Here is a 16,391-nt window from a genome sequence, read left to right on the forward strand (position 1 = left end):
ACTAATTTTAATGATGATGGTGGTGGTGTCTGTACTGTTGCTCTGACCTCAATGGAAGAATTGCATGCTAAGAAAGTAAAGGCAATGACAAAGGTAAAGGGGCCCCTGACCATCAGGTCCAGTCGTGTCCGACTCTATAGGCCGAGGGAGGCGGCATTTGTCCGCAGACAGCTTCCGGGTCATGTGGCCAGCATGACAAAGCTGCTTCTGGCAAACCAGAGCAGCGCATGGAAACGCCGGTTACCTTCCCGCCGAAGCGGTCCCTATTTATCTACTTGCACTTTGATGTGCTTTCGAACTGCTGGGTGGGCAGGAGCAGGGACCGAGCAACGGGAGCTCACCCCGTTGCAGGGATTCGAACCGCCGACCTTCTGATCAGCAAGCCCTAGACTCTGTGGTTTAACCCACAGCGCCACCTGGGTCCCTATGAAGGCAATGACAATGGAGGCTAAAATCCTAGGAACACTTCCTTGCACTCATTGGAAATTTATTTGGAGTAGAAAGTGTGTCTAAGATTGGGCTAGAAGTGGCTGTGTGTGAAAAGGAGTATCTGGCTTCCCTGGACAGATGACAGGGGATAGGGCAGGGCTTTTGCTTCAGAGACATTCCTACAACCTGCAATTTGTTTTGGCTTCTTGTCTTCCACTGAGGGCCAAAGCAGACCCTGTAAATCTAAATGAAGACTGCCGGCTTGGGGTTGCAGTGTAGACAGGCCAGTTTAGTTTCCCTCCTTCCGGAAACCAATGGTGGGGGAGGGGGGGGATGCATGACAAAAAAAAACCATGCATGTTTTGGTTGGGGCAAAGCATCCCTGCCACAATAACTATCGATGAACATTTTAGGCAACGTAGCTCCAATACCATTTTGCATGAAGAAACAAACGGCTTTAAAGCACCACCACTGTGGGTGAAAATGACCCAGGGGCAAGAGCTTGGGGCTCCCTTCTCCCGATTTGCTCAAGGACCCAAGAAGCAGAAAGGTTGCAATGCGATTGAGAGTTGACGTCACAGTAGACATGGCTGTTCTTGTCTCTTCAAGGAGAACAGCCTTTCTGGCTTAACTGCAAGCTGCTGTAACAGCAGCTGCCAAGGACATAATGGCCTTTTGTTGTTTTTTCTCCCCCTCTCTCTAGCTGCCTGAAATGCTGCAGAGGAGCTCTAGTAGGGGCAAGAAGGGCTCCCTTGCCCACTTCCTCCTCCATAACCTGGGCTTCCTCAGTGGAGGAGTCCTTATGCTCTGCATCGCTCTCTTTGAAGGGCATATCAGTTTCCATTTGGATGGGTAGCACTCTTCAGCAGGAAACTCCAGAACGGAAGATGGATCTCCCCCCCCCCCCACTTCAAGTACAACTGTACCTTTCTTCTTAACTCTGTAAGAGGGGATACAGATTTGCTCCATCTTCCTGTCCGCAGGAGTTGGAGAAAGAACTCAGTAGGAGAGAACAGAAGGAACAGCTTATTGTCCCTGTGTTTTTGTGTGGCAGCAAAACAGGGTGCCAAACTAAGGGCGACAGTGCCCTGCCTAGGCTTTGTGGCTTGGATTAAAGGAAGCAAGTTGTGCTTAGTCGCTGCAATCAACATGTTGAAAATGCCTTGTGCTTTCTAAAGAGCCCTAGTTTGCTCGAGAGAGAGACTGGACCTATTGCCACCTTGGAATGCAATGCAAGAGAATTATTTGAAGGACTGCAACTTAAGAGACCGGTGATATGCAATGGGGGTCTTTCATGTTTTGGAGCTGAGAGTTTCCCCAGCAAGCTATTTCCTGTAATCCAAGGATAGAGAACCAGCAGATGTTGCTGGACTACAACTCCCATCATTCCTGACCATCAGCCTTGCTGGCTGGGTCTAATGGCAGTTGGGATGTCCAGCATCAACTGGTGGCCATGTGCTCCTCATCCCTGATGTAAGCTATTGGTGTCCTGCGGCATCCATTAGTATTTAAGTTGGCATTAAAAAAGGCAACTGGCTACCAAAAGCCTCCACACCAAAATTTCAGGTTTGATGGAACAGTGGTTTGTCTGTCTCTCTCTCTCTCTGTGTGTCTTAATGCAAGGAAGCCTGGACCTCTTTAGTTGTGGGATGGGTGTGTTTGTGTAGCACATGACAAAGTTCTTAAGGACAAAACTCACCCTTGTATTAGAAGATTCAGAGGCCTGCTTTTAAAGTTCCCCAGTGAAAACCCCATCTGGTCTGGCTGCAAGGGCTTGAAGTGCAAACAAGCCAAGTTGTATCCTTTGCACAACTCCTCATGGACCCCCTACCTAGAAGGAAGCCTACAGGTAAAGGGACCCCTGACCATTAGGTCCAGTTGTGAACAACTCTGGGGTTGCGGGGCTCATCTTGCTTTACTGGCTGAGGGAGCCGGCGTACAGCGTACAGCTTCCGGGTCATGTGGCCAGCATGACAAAGCTGCTTCTGGCAAACCAGAGCAGCACACGGAAACGCTGCTTACCTTCCCGCTGTAGCGGTACCTATTTATCTACTTGCCCGTTGACGTGCTTTTGAACTGCTAGGTGGGCAGGAGCAGGGACCGAGCAATGGGAGCTCACCCCTTCGCAGGGATTTGAACTGCCGACCTTCTGATCGGCAAGCCCTAGGCTCAGTGGTTTAACCCACAGCGCCACCCGCATCCCAGAAGGAAGCCTAAAAACTCCTAAATAACAGAACACCTTCATTAGTTGTCCTCTACAGAATTACAGGACTGGTAGGAAATCTCAGCACTGTGCCTTCTATCTCACCCACCACTGAGAATCAAGGCCATATATGCCGCCAACAGTGGCCTGGGCACTGGTCTCTAATTTCCACCCATGTTTCTCATAGGCATCTAGCTGGCTGCTGTAAAAACAGGATGCTGGACTAGATGGGGGGGACTAGATGGGGGAACCCCTGATCCGTTGGGGTTCTTCTCGTCTTCTTATGTCCTTCTATTCATGCAATGATCCAGATACCTCAGGCTCCCATCCTTAAAAAGGAGTTACTTGAAGTATCTTTCTGGACCTCCAAGGGCCCAGTGTTTTATAAAACAGAAATGGCCAACGGCAACACCTTCTTTGCCTAAGCAAACCAAGACCAAGAGTGCCTTCCCTGGCTGGAGTGTTTCATGGGCAATAAAGACAGCTAAATGATTTGAAAGCAGCCACTTGAGCCGCATTATAGAACTAGGATATAAAATGCAGATGTGGTATCAAATTTTCACCCCTTTTCCCCCCAGTATTTCCATTATCCTTACCATCACCACCACCCCTGGCAAATATCTGGAGACAAGGTGGGGGGGGGGAAACAAAGGCAGAGGCAGATAGAAGCAACAGCATTTTAATAAACATAATTGATTCAAAGCCACAATATGAATAACAGGACCTGGTCGCAGCATACATTGTAGAAAATAGATCAAGTCTGAATGCTTTTGTTTTTTATTTATTTATTTTAATTTACTTTTAAAGTTCCTGGTCGACCCCCTCCCTCCTTTGCCCTAACCCCAAAAAGGTGATGCAGAAATTCTGAAAATGCATATTGTAACATCAGAGACAAAAAAAAGGTAACCAGTCACTTGGGTTCACATCAGGGAGGCTTATACAAAGGTGGCTTTCACACTGCGCAGGGGTGTGTGTGTGTGTGTGGACAAGGGGGGTGGGGGTGGATGGCTTGTGGTAGCTCTCTGTTTTCTTTTATTGGTCTCCAATATATATTTATATAGAAGTTCAAATATAATTTTATTTATTTCATGGAACAACCAGGCGGGAGAAAATTGTTGGTGGCGGGTTTGACAAGTCTGCATTTCCGTCTAGGAACCGAACGTAGGTTTATCCTTTTTTTTTTTTTTGACACACAGGCAAGTGCTTCATTTTGTCAAGAAACCTCCCTAACTGAGGAGTGACCGGGGGGGGGGGGGGAGAGGAGGAAGGGGAGGTAAGGAAACCACTGAAAAAGGTGAGCGGCCAAACAGAAGCAGCTGCAGCCTCTGAGCTATATATAAGGTGGGATGTAGAAAAAGATTCACACTTTGATTGCGCATCGGAACACATGGGGGGGCGGACCTTCTGCTGCATGGAGGTTGGAACTGGCCACTGGTGTTTGTGTTTGTGGTATTTGCCTTGGAAGCGCCCACGCCACAAGCTGAGTGAGCATTTTGTTTTGAGTTTATCTCTTTGTGCTTTAAACCAGTTGGAAGGAAGATCATGTTATCTGCAAGCAGGAAGGTAGGCCTGTGAGCTGATCTGAACGTGTCTTTTCTACCCCACCCCCACCCCTTTTTAGTCTCTTCTAAACATTGGTCCAAATTCTCCAGTACTAACAAGACCACGGTGCAAAGTTAAGCCTCCCTGTTAACAACTGTGGATCGATATGCCAATAGGTTTTTTTGGGGGGAGGAGTGTTTTGTACGTGGCACTTCCATTTGCGCTTCCCGTGGCCATTCTGCAAAAAGCAATGCTCCCCCGTCCACCCTTTCAAGCTTGCCTATATATATATATAAACAAAGGCATACCTAAAGAGTCCTCCTTAGCCAAATAACTCCCAATTAAGGCCCCTGCCTCAAAGGAGGTAAACATGGCTGCATGCTGGTTTTGATCAGCAGGGTTGGAGGTTAAGTGCTCTGAAGGAGAGAAATCACAAGTACTCTTCTTCCTGACCCGACCCCAAACTACTACTGAACAGGAAACGAAAGAGGTCTTTTAAGTGTGAGATATGTTGATTTATGACCTAGCTTCTTCGATCCCCCACCCCCCCCACCCAAATTTATGCTTGCTGAAGTTATCACAGGAGGAATCAGACCAAATACAGAGCAAGGAATGTGTTTCCAGTGCAGCTCTCTTGCCCTATATAGCTTTTTCCTTGCATGGACTCCCATGTCTGCCCTTAATGCTTTAAGATGAAGAGCGAGGAAGGCTTTTACAGTGCCCAAGCCTGCTCCTTTTTAAAATTATTTTTCTTATTATTATTGCAAGAGGTAGGTAAGACCACCTGCTCTCCCCCTTGCCCCCTCTAAATTAATGCCTGAAAAAGTGACAGAATCTCACATCAAGACATTCCCCTTCCGAAGCAGGCATTCTAAATATGCTAGTTTACTACACAGCTCCTCTGTGCTTGGTGGGGCAATCCTAAATATAAATACAGGTTTGATTTGATTTTACCGGGCCAGTGGCCAAAGAACTAAAGGCGAGCCTGGGCAGCTATTTGAGGTGGTAGAGTCACAACAAGGTCAGCTGGCCAGCAAGGCTCTAACCCAAGAGGGAGGGAGAGCACACCGTTCTACTTCCTGGGATTCTTTTGAGAGGCAGTGCAGACATTGTACTTGCCATAGGGATTGCTCCCTTCTAAGTGACATATCTCAGAGGTGGTGGCAAACTGACCACTGGGCTTGTGTGTGTCTGTGAGGGGGGCAGAACTGAAAAGACTGCTAACTGTAATCTGCCTCTGGTCCTAGAACACCTGCAACTCATTTTACAGAACACACACACACACACACACACACACAGTGTAAAGTGCTCACACCTAGGGCAGACAACATAAGGAGGGGATCTGGCGAGTTCCATGCCCCTTTCCCAAGTCCACTCTTTCACACAGGTTCTCCTAAATTGCTGGTCCCCTTGCATCTTAAAATCCATATGGCTGTGGCCTGGAATGGGGAGCACTTTAATAGGGGGGGGGGCACGGAAAGGAAGCAAGAGGGCAAATGTGGAATATCACAGTCCAATGTCAGTTTTACTGTAGTGCTCACCCAAGCAGCATTTGCAAGCTTGGGGGGGCCAGGGTGTGTTCAGATGTCAGCTGAATACTATAAAGGAAAAGGAAACTGAAAGGAAGCCTGCAGAAGACTTCTGAAGTGGTACCCCCCCCCCCAATGGCAAGCTCCCAGGCACAGCAGCAAAAGCAATGCTCAAGTCTTTTAAATAAAGGAAAAGGTAACTGGCCCTGAATGCGGTTAAAGACAAGTTTGTGGAGGGTGCCGATAGGGAATTAAAGCCTCACCCCAAATACATAGATTAAACTAACAGAATGCTGAATTGGCATCACCTACACACACACACACACACTCTTCTCAGAACACCTTTAGAATTTGACAGGAACGACAAGCATTAGAAAATCCATCCCACTCCACAAAAGGCTTCCTCTGACAAGCAGCAGTTACAGGTCAGGTCAAGCAGAAAGAATACTGTACTGCCTCCCTCCACTGTAGGTGAAAATTATACAGAATTTCCCTTTGGGACGTTATGGGCCCTTGGATGCTGCAGCCAAAGGGTAACAGTGTTCTATACCCCCTAACCCTTTCCCCCACTCAGGTGCGTGCCTCGCCACTGGGGAGAAAAGGCAGAGTAAGGACCAGAAGCACAATTAAGAGGCTCATGCAAACATACTCCATTTAAGTCACCCATCACTACGAAGACCACCACAACGTACTGGCTGTACCTACCTCACACAAATACAAACACACAATTAGAGTGCCCCTTGAGTGACACACACCATCTGTGTGTCCAAGTGCAAAGTAATGTTTTTTTTTGTGGGGGGGATGCAACTGTTAAGAGGGGGAACACAACTGGAAGAATGAACAAGGTCAAAGATGCAAAGAATAAGAGAATAACCCTCACTGGGAGAGAAATTAGTGCTCATGTTGGTCTGACCACCATACTTCAAAAATCTTTCCGTTTACAGCTAACCCCCCCCCCCACTAAACACATTCAAGAGTGCAAGCTATACAACAGGCTACAAACCCTCAACACAGTAACTGATTTCCCTCACCCAACCCTATCCCGCCCCTTTATTGCTGCTCCCAAGGAAGAAATTTGTTTTGAAGCACAGGTAGTTTTTGAAGTGCCTGCAAGATCAGAGCCAACGAGTATTGCTATAAGACAAGCACACACCCAGCAAAACAACAGCATGGACGCTCTCCGAGCGTGCCTGTAATGAACAGAACGTAACAAAAACAGGCTCCTGCTGTTCTTCAAAAGAATCACTGTCCACACACTCCAGCTCAACAATTTGTGGCTTCAGTTGCAGACACATCATGGCCAAGCAATTCAAAACACAACATGCAACAGGAACGCTATTAACACGCACACGCACCCCCCCCAAAAAATTTAAAAGACCACAGCTCCACCTCAAGAAACCTAAGCAACAAATGCACTTCATCAGAGGAGTTTATGGAACCAAGGCGAACAGATATTGTTTACCTGTTAAGCTCTGTGTCTAGATTGTCAAAATGAAGCCCCAATCCCAGTTGCAAAGCAAGACTATCAACAATAGAAATATGAAGGGCACTGGATCACATGTCCAAAGACAATTAAACTACAGCAGCGTCTCGTTGGTGCAACATATTATTTCCATGCAACATACAGTGCAGAAACTCATTCATCCTGTTTTCCGGATCACCCTGATTTTGACAGTTTTTGCGCCCCCCCCCCAAAAAAAAGAGGTTTGGAAATTCTCTAGTTCACATTTTGCAGATTTTATAAAACCTGGGACAGTCTTTCCCCAGTCTGGAAGACAAGTAACGGTGTGAGCCAAGGCAACCCGGTTCTCCCCAAATGGTATCTTTTGCTGGGCTCTACTAACTTAGGGAACAGTGAAAAGTCGTATAGGCTGCTCCCCGATGTAGGCTTCATCAACACACTCCCACCAGATCATCACAGCATACATTCCTTTCCTAATGAATTCTTGCTGATGGTATGTGAGAAGGAATGTGTGTGTGGAGATGGGCAAGAAGGCAACTTGGCTGCAAGTTAGCCAGTTGGGCTCTGACCTGGAGTTACTGCCAGGTTCTTATGCTAGCCACCCTGCTGTGGAAAATTTCTCTGTTTGTGCTTAGTTACCATGGCCAGGGGAATTGTGCCAAAGATGCGCAGTGTGCACTCTGAAAACGGAAACCTCTCCCTCACAACCAGCCTTGAGCAAGTAACCAAATACAACGGGCACCGGCAGAACAGCAAGAGTCCACTGGGCCTCCCATGGCATCAAAAAAAAAAATACTTCAGAATGGAACATCATGGCCCAGAAGCAACCGTTACAATCTCAAAATCCTACCAGTCCTTCACAACAAGGCTGAACCCAGTTAAGCTGGGAATTGTTTGTGAAAGAAGCTGGCCTTTGCTTCTCAATTAAAGAGCTCAGGAAACAGTGATCATTTCCTGTTCCCATTTGAAAAGCCACCATTTGAACAGAAGGACCACAACGCACATATGCGGAGAAGCTCTACCCTACCCATTATTTGCCCAGTGTTAGCTCCTACCCTCCAAGTGGAAACGAGGAGAGTCTGTCCAATTACACTGTGGCTCTCAAGTTTTACACCTATATTTTAAGTCACCTGCAAACAGAAGCCACTAAGACTGAGATACTAGTTTAGCAAAGTATTAATTAATTGCAAACAGATCCATTTGCAATGGAGAAAACTATGAAAGGAATTAAATGTTCTGCAACCAAAATAATCCAGCATGGTACCCCTTAGCTGAGTGAGAAGAGAGGAAGGAGGCTGTTAAACTAAGGACAAAGAAATAACAGATCCACTAGTATCATCCTCCAGGAACAAAAGAGTTTTTGGTTTGAAAAAAGGAGGCTAAAGACTAAACAAAGGAAAGGTCAGAAACTGGCACAAAGCTATATTTAGTGCAATTTTTTAAAATTCTCAATCTATACAACACACACTCATGACATCAAGTCACTGAGGGGAACAGGTGGATGGGGAGGAATTAAACAATTAATGCACAAACACATTAAACAGATGCACAGAACCTTAGCAAATGCAGAAGCAGAATCACTTTGTGTGTAAAGTTCCTTTTTTTTTATTTCTGAAATGTCAGAAATTGGAATCTGCAAGGCAAGGTGGTTTCCCAGGTACTAAAGAAAGGAAGTGGGCTGCCTTGGGATAGGAACTCCCAGACACAAATAAACCAGCACCAGGACAAAGCATACAGCATACTCTTTCTGCTGGCTGCGCAAAGACTGACTGAACCTTTGGTTTCCATCAAAACTGCAGAAAGGAAAATCTGTACCCTGCAGGCACTCAAGATTGCAATATTATTTAAATCCACATGCAAAAACTGCTGCATCTATTAGTCATAGTCCCCTAAGCATGACAAGGAACTGAACATTTCTGTCGTGACCAGGCAAGTCAAGCACTAGGACAGTGTCCAGAAATGGTGGGATCAAGCCTTGCTATTCAACAACATTGAGGAGGAAGGTGCTTCAAACTAAAGAGGAAGGAACAGTTATACAAGTTGTGGAGACAGAGATGGCTAATTAGGACAGAAGAGACCAGATAATTTGTATTTCTTCACTACACCCGAGATGCAATATACTCAAGATTGTTATGTTGACTTAAATCATATGTACTTCATAAGGCTTTACATCTAAGGGGAGCTCAGTTTAGGAAGCGAGCTTGCATACAAGATGCAGAACTCTGTGTCTTCAAGATAAACCCTAATCCCCCACCCCGTTAAATATTCCTTTATGAGAGGGAAGAAGAAAATAAAAAAGCAAGAGATCACCAATCAAGGAGAAAGAGAAAGGCCAAACTTCTTGAGGCCCAGTGCTAGAGAAAGAGATGCACCTGGTTCCAGGTGTGAGGCAGGATGGGTGAGGGAATGCTGGGTAATATGTGCCCAATTTCTGAGCATAAGGCCTTCCAATAAGAATGCAGGTGCCCATTGATCCTTAGGAAAGGGCCCCTAGTGGATTGTTAGTTAGCCTTTCCACTACAGGAAGATGGAAGAGCAATTGGTCTAATTTGTTTTATCATCTTGCAACATGCTTCTTGGATGTAAACACAAGTTACATGCTAGAGGTCTAAAGCTTCTGGAATGATTTATTTATTTAAAAATTATTAACATTTCGACACAATGTCCGTTTCTTATTTAAAACTACCTTCCGGGCAACATCCCCAAAGAGCTAAAGAATCAGAAGCCAGCGGGGGTGTCAAAAGGGTAACACCCGGAAGAAGGGGAAGGGGGAAAGAAAGCAACCAGGGGGCATGCCAGGAGAACACATTGGGCTGCGTTTCCTCAGGCATCTGCACAAGGGTCAACAAGCAGTAGGTATGTACAGCCTAGACCAACTGAAGCTCATCCAGTCCAAAACAGGAACCTTTTGGCAGTTAACCATGTTCAAGACACAAATGCAACCACAAGCAGCCATTTTGGGTTCGTACCTTCAAGTGGACCAATGAAAAATGCCTTTCAAAAATACTCCGGTTGTAATAATGCCCTATTCGCTTCTCGGTCTGCAAAGGTTTCCTCTCCTTTCCAGTTATCACCAGGAAGGGTGGCGTTTTCTGGTTTCCTCCTTTTGGAAAGCTAGTTCTTTGATCATCGATACCATCGGCAGCTGTCAGTGCAAAAAGGCTTTCCATTTCATACCCCCTAGCCTATCCGTGGCAGCTCAAAGGTGTGCCGTGACCACAAGCAGTGTGTCTTCAGTACACAAGCGCATACAGCCACAGGGACCTCCACTCCACCTGCCACCTGAGTTTGGGCAACGGGCTCCCTGCGCTCTGCTGCATGCAAATATCGGAAAAGGCTGGCTTTCTCTCTCCTTTTGGTCACTTTGCAGCGCTTTGTCTCTCTTCCTCCCACCCAGATTGTGCACTGTTCATTCTTTTGTATTCTCCCCCCTCCCCCGCCCCTCCACTTTTGCCTAAGACATCCACCAACTGGCCAGACAACACATTAGTGCAAAATACAGGAATTAAGGCAATGCCCAGAAAGTGAGAGCCTAGACTTCCTTCCCAATGCAAGTATCACAGGCTTGTTCTCTATAGGCTGCAACATGGACTTTGGGGAGTGCTGCCTCCCTGCCCTGGTTGAGATATGACTATTATCTACATCAAAGGAAGGACTATTGGAGGGGGTTCATTCATTTAACAGGAGCAGGTGTGTTTTGAAGGATGTCATAGCTACTGTACATGGGCTCTGGCAGAATCCTAATATACCAAGTAGCCAGACTTGTGTTTCATGGCCCGCATGATCACGCTGACTGATCCAATGTTGGTTTTTTACCACACTGCAGCCAGGACGATCTGGGCAAAAAAATATTATTCCCCACGGAGTGGATGAAGAAACACACTCAACACACATACAGATCTACAACCCCAAGCCAAGAGACGGTGCAGGAGTCGCTTCCAGAGGTCAATTCATGCTTTCTCTAACTTTGCTGATGGAAAGCCTCCGTTTGGAGGTATGATCCGCAGCTCTGCTCTATACAAAATGCAGCAATCACCTATGGAAGTCAGACAACTTAAAAACAAACAAAACACACACACACACACACAACTGAGGCAGTATATCAAAATGCAACAGAAGTAGTAACCCAAATTAAAAGGCTATCTCCTGATGCTTTGCAAAATGTTTGGTCTTGGGGGCTTAATCTGCACTTTGGGCAAAGGTCATCCTTTTTTCCAGTTTATTGCCATCAAAAGCAGTGATGTTTGCTGGTCCTCCTAATTAAACACTAACGTATGAGCACAGATGTCAATGGCTTGTCTTTGCTACTTCCAGTGTCATTAGCATGAAAGGAAAGCCTTTAACTTTTACCCTCAAGCCCTTACGGAGCCCTAAAAAGGAGTGGTGAAGCGACAAGCAAGAGCACCTCCAATTCACAGAGAGGCAGTCCGTGTCTACGCACTGCCTGTCTGGGTTGATGTCTAAAGAGGATTTCAAAGTCTCGTCACCTTCTGGAAATGCTGGTCTCATGAAAAAAGGAAAATACAATTCGAGGTTATTCATGCAGTGCTAGAAAGGTCTTTCTTCCAATCAATTCAGGGGAGAAACCCCACAACTCCCAAAGGTTTTGAGAAAGCAAAGCAGGCACAAGTTGGCATTATCAAACCCCCCCTGTGCCATCCTTTACAGAAAACAAGAAAGCTGGACTTTTAGAAAGAGCCACGCGTGGCTGAAATTGCATACAATGTATTTTTTTTTTTGTTTAGAAAAAGGTTTACTGCCACCCATCGTACACACAAGGCTCAGCTAGTTTCAAAGACTTTCATGCAATTTTGCTTTATTATATTCAAGTTGTCAAACTAATAGGATTGGAGTTAAAAGTAAGGCTATTTTGCTCTCTCTCTTTTTAAAATCCTTCTGTCTTTGCACCAAAAGTGAATTTGAAAAGATGCTCGTCACACACAGATGCACACACGCTGACACACACACACACACACACACACAAACTGGAACTCTGACACACAGAAGAGGAAGAGTAGTTTATACCTGACTGGTGATGAGGTCTGTCCTATCTTATTCAAAAGAAATGTTTATGTGCATAATATACATAGGTGCAGCATTTACACAGAGGATACTGAAAAAAGACACCAAGAACTTGCTACAGATGCCTTGAAGAGTCCTTAAAAATTCATTTCCCACCCTCCCCCCCTGATTACTTTTTTTCTCTTGTAACAACACAAAGGACTCATTTTTGACCCAATATTCATGATTCAAATGTAATCATCACTCCAAGGTTCACAGGAATCCCTAATAAACATTAATGTCCTTCTGGCTTAAGCTGGTAAACATTTTTGTTTGTTTGTTTAAAGCACATCCCCACTGTCACTTTTTCTTCTCCCAGCTAATATGGACAGTTTCCAAGAAATTAAATTGAGCAGAAGCTATGTTTGATTTTTAAAATGCTGCATGCTCAATATTGAGCATCCAGAAAAACTCAAGTCAAGTGAAGATGCTTTAAATAACTGAACAATCCAATGTTTTCACAACTGTGTTCCCAGCACAGATTCTCACCCACCTGGCCACCCCTTTTCTTTTCCTGGACTTGGAAGGGGGGGGGGGGAAACCTCAAGGCAAAGGTGAGTTGGGCTTATAGTCTGAACGGATTGTACAAGATGGTACATTTAAGTTGCAGTTTAAAATGCTGACCCATTCACATTAATGCACCTGGCCAAGGAAGCCACTGCACATTGCAAGGGATTCTGGGGTTTGGGTCTACTCTCAATTCACACTCTGCATCAGCTGACCCTGCTGGGCCTGCACAAATGGAGTTAGCCCTAAAAGGTGCTCAAGTCTTCCCTGTAGCCGAATAATGTGGGAGAAGCTCGGTTGTGGTGAGCAAGCTGCCTTTCAGACACTTTGCTCTTATAGACCTTCTCATGGCTCCGTGGAACACAGTTTGAAAACCACAAAGACTAAAAAACTGACTGCATGCAGGGATTTTGGATGCAAACTGAGATATGATGTTCTGGGACGTATGTAACCAGTCCACTACTCAGAGTTCATGTCTTACCTTAGAGCTGAATGTGCGCTCTTGGGGTGTGGCGCCTATATTCCATGATTTCACTCACCTTTTGGGGGCAAAGGAAGCTTACAAACGATTAAGAATTAAACTAAGGAAAGGTCTCCTAATCTCCAGCAATTTGGGAACAAACAACCAAAAATAAGCAAAAGAGAACAGCATCATTTCATCAGGATTAGTTATTTCAAATTCAACGAAGTGCCCGTTTAGGAGTAGAAGATCAATTTATCGTTTCCCAGTACTTGCCCTCTACAAGGACATTTACATTCAGTGTTTGTCAATAGTTATATGGCTCAGCTGGGCTCCCTGCGGGTGGCCCATTTATCTAACAATGGCAGTGCAAATACACTTGTCAAACTGAAATGTATTTGTGCTGTTTTTTTTTAAAACACAACTTCCCTTTGTTCATTAATTTTCCAGAGACATGAAGTTAATTAAAAAACAAAACAAAACTGCCCTCCCACCCCATGCAAAACAAAACAGAAACCAGACGCCTCCTGGTCCCCCCTTTCTTGTTTGCTGGCCTTTCTCCTATGGGTTGCTATAAAGAGGGGGAACGAGACCCTCATGGTTGTTGTTGTTTTTAAACAAAAGTGCTTATTTTACTTGTAAAGCAAGTGCTTTGGAGAAAGGTGGTTGGAGAGAAACTTCCTTATTTGGCTGGGTTTAAGGAGGGAAGCCCAATGATTGCTTTCGAGGCCAATGAAGGAAAATGAAAAAAGGTGGTGTCTTCTGAGGTTCAGAGAAATATGCATGGTCAAGACCTAGGCCATTCCTAAGGAGGGAGGCAACCGGGGAATAAACAGCGAGCAAGAACCTTCTGCACAGGAAAACAACATTCCGCTTTCCCCTCTCCCCCAACCCCATGTAAAATACTGCACATCTTTAAGCCAAATGTGTTTGCAAAACACTGGGCAGGAGAGTAGGGGGAGAGAGGAGAGAAGAGAAGAGGAGAGGAGACAGGAAGGGAAAAAAAGGAAGTTTGCCTCCAGCCCTCTTTTACAATGCACTAGGGAAACCGACTCTCATCTTAGCACAATAATGCAAGTTATTACCACCAGCCACTTCGATTATTACTTAAAATTGTCAAGCTGTGCTGTCAAAATGTACACGTTACAGTATTAAAGGAGAACAAGACTGGCAACTCTGCAACAAAACTGGCCACATTTCACTGACCCCACCCGATGCCTACCTTCCCTTTCTTACAAAAAACCAAACTAAAACCCCACAATTTTTTTCTTAATTCACGTATGCGCTGCTGGAATTTTTCCACTCCATTTTCTTCATCTTTTTTTTTAAAAAAAAAAGGAAAAGGAAAAAAAGAACAGGGGCAAAGTTGAACGTAAAAAAAATTATTAATGCATGATGCTACAGAACTAAGAACACTGAAGCCCTTAAAGAGATCACGTTGATTGTCATATATTGAATTTTTATGTTGACATGTGAGGAAAAGAACACATTATCAGCATGTTATGTACTATTATTATTATTATTTTTTTTTAAAAAAGATCAAGTGTCAGTTCATCATTTTTCCTCAGTTAATTAAAGAAAACATGCCTAACAACCCTCTACAATCCTAATAAAAATAAAATATAAAATAAAATGCAAGCACAATCCATGTATTACTAGGGCTAGAAGATTCCCTCATTTTGAAAGGCTCCTTGAAAACCTATGCTCATTTCTGCTCCTCTGCCTCTCCACATCCCACACTGCCATTTCAAAACACAGCTAAAACTAGAGATGGGCACACCTGAGGTTCAAGCAACTATGCTACTCCTTAAGGAGCCTGATTTCCTGGGCCCTATACTTCTGTAACACCCCACAACCAATTCCACCAGGGCTTTCTGTGGAAACAGCAACAGCCACAGCCGCAATTTAACAGGCAAGTGTAAAAAGCATCTCTCCCCCCCCCCCCCGTTCTGGGGTAAACTATACTTTTGCTGTGCTTTCTCAATAGGAATACACATTCCCCTGGGTGAACAGGAAAATGGTATCTGTTGCCTGGTACAAATCTGTGAGTGTAGAGTCTGTCACATCCAAGGGATGAGGGAAGAGTATTTAGGTCTTTCCAAATTGCAGCACAACCATTAGGTTTTCTGCCTACTGCCCCAGTTTCTTGTAAATACCTCAAGTCTCCAAGGCCCTCCAGAAATGTTTCTGGTCCGTAAAGGAGGATTAAATTTAGCCCTTTTTTAAAAGAAAGAAAGAAAGTGTGGCTTCAGACTTAATTCCCTACAACTTCCCTCCCCTACCCCTACCCCTGCCATGGCATGGCATGGCAGTTCAAAATTAGGCCTTTAGAAGAAGTTACAAGTTGCTAGTACCTAAAACAAACAAACAAACAATGTAAACAAGGTGTTTAAAGTTATTTTCAGCTCTCCCTCTCTACAAAAGTAGTGAAAAGGACTTTCCTGTATTTAAAAAGTAGGGGACGGGGAGGAAAGGGGGAAAACTTTCAGTCAAGTTTTGTTCATTTCTATTCCAACGTGAGGTATTTGGTGTAGAAAGGTTAACACTTTCTTTCAAGGTAGAGAACTTGGAGCAACTGAGGGCAGAGAAAACTAACCCGACCGTAGTGCAGCTAAAATAAAATAATAATAATAATTAATGGCCAATTTGCAACAGGCGGTTGCTGTGCTTTTTGGCAAGTGCATTAAAACCTTAATACGCTCATATCTAGCAGCTGCAGTGAAAAGATCTCTCACGACTCCTTGGGCATCAAAGAAAGAAAAAAGCTAAGCTAGTAGCGCCCTAGTCTTTGTGGAAGGCTTTATTGAAGGAAATGGCTGGATTCGTTAGAAGACTAGAACTCGCTACCTTAAGGCCCCCAATTTTTGCAACCTATCCGTATGCAGCAAACCAACGAGACACACAGCTGGTGCTTGAAGAGCTGACTCAAGATGATATGCAAGTGGTCTGTGGGGAAGACAAAAGTCCATTTGGCGGGGATTAAACAAAAAAGGAAAAGTAGAACCTCTCTTTTAAAAATGCACTGTTCACCAAAGGACAACGTTGCAGCTTCAGTATTTGGCTCTAGGAGTTTGGCTTTGGTATATTAAAAACAGTGCCAAAAGGGAAAAGGGGGTGGGTGGGATTTCTCATTTTAGATTTCAGTTTTTGCCTTTCTTGCATCAGGATTAAGCTCCACTTTTTTTAAAAGAAAAAAAA

The 16,391-nt window shown here is 44.8% G+C and overlaps 1 protein-coding gene across 3 annotated transcripts in view; it reads left to right on the forward strand.

Moving 5' to 3' along the window:
• SLC39A5 (solute carrier family 39 member 5) overlaps positions 1-16,374 on the forward strand; it is a 45,389-nt gene extending 29,015 nt beyond the window's left edge. For all 3 annotated transcript variants that reach the window (XM_035103763.2, XM_060272049.1, XM_035103762.2), the window contains one exon: positions 1,133-16,374. In XM_035103763.2, coding sequence (XP_034959654.1) covers positions 1,133-1,285 — 153 coding nt within the window. In that variant the 3' untranslated portion in view covers positions 1,286-16,374. The remainder of the gene's footprint in view (positions 1-1,132) is intronic.
• The last annotated feature ends 17 nt before the right edge of the window (positions 16,375-16,391 follow it).

The sequence above is a fragment of the Zootoca vivipara genome, chromosome 2, assembly GCF_963506605.1.
Source record: "Zootoca vivipara chromosome 2, rZooViv1.1, whole genome shotgun sequence".
Lineage (NCBI taxonomy): Eukaryota > Metazoa > Chordata > Lepidosauria > Squamata > Lacertidae > Zootoca > Zootoca vivipara.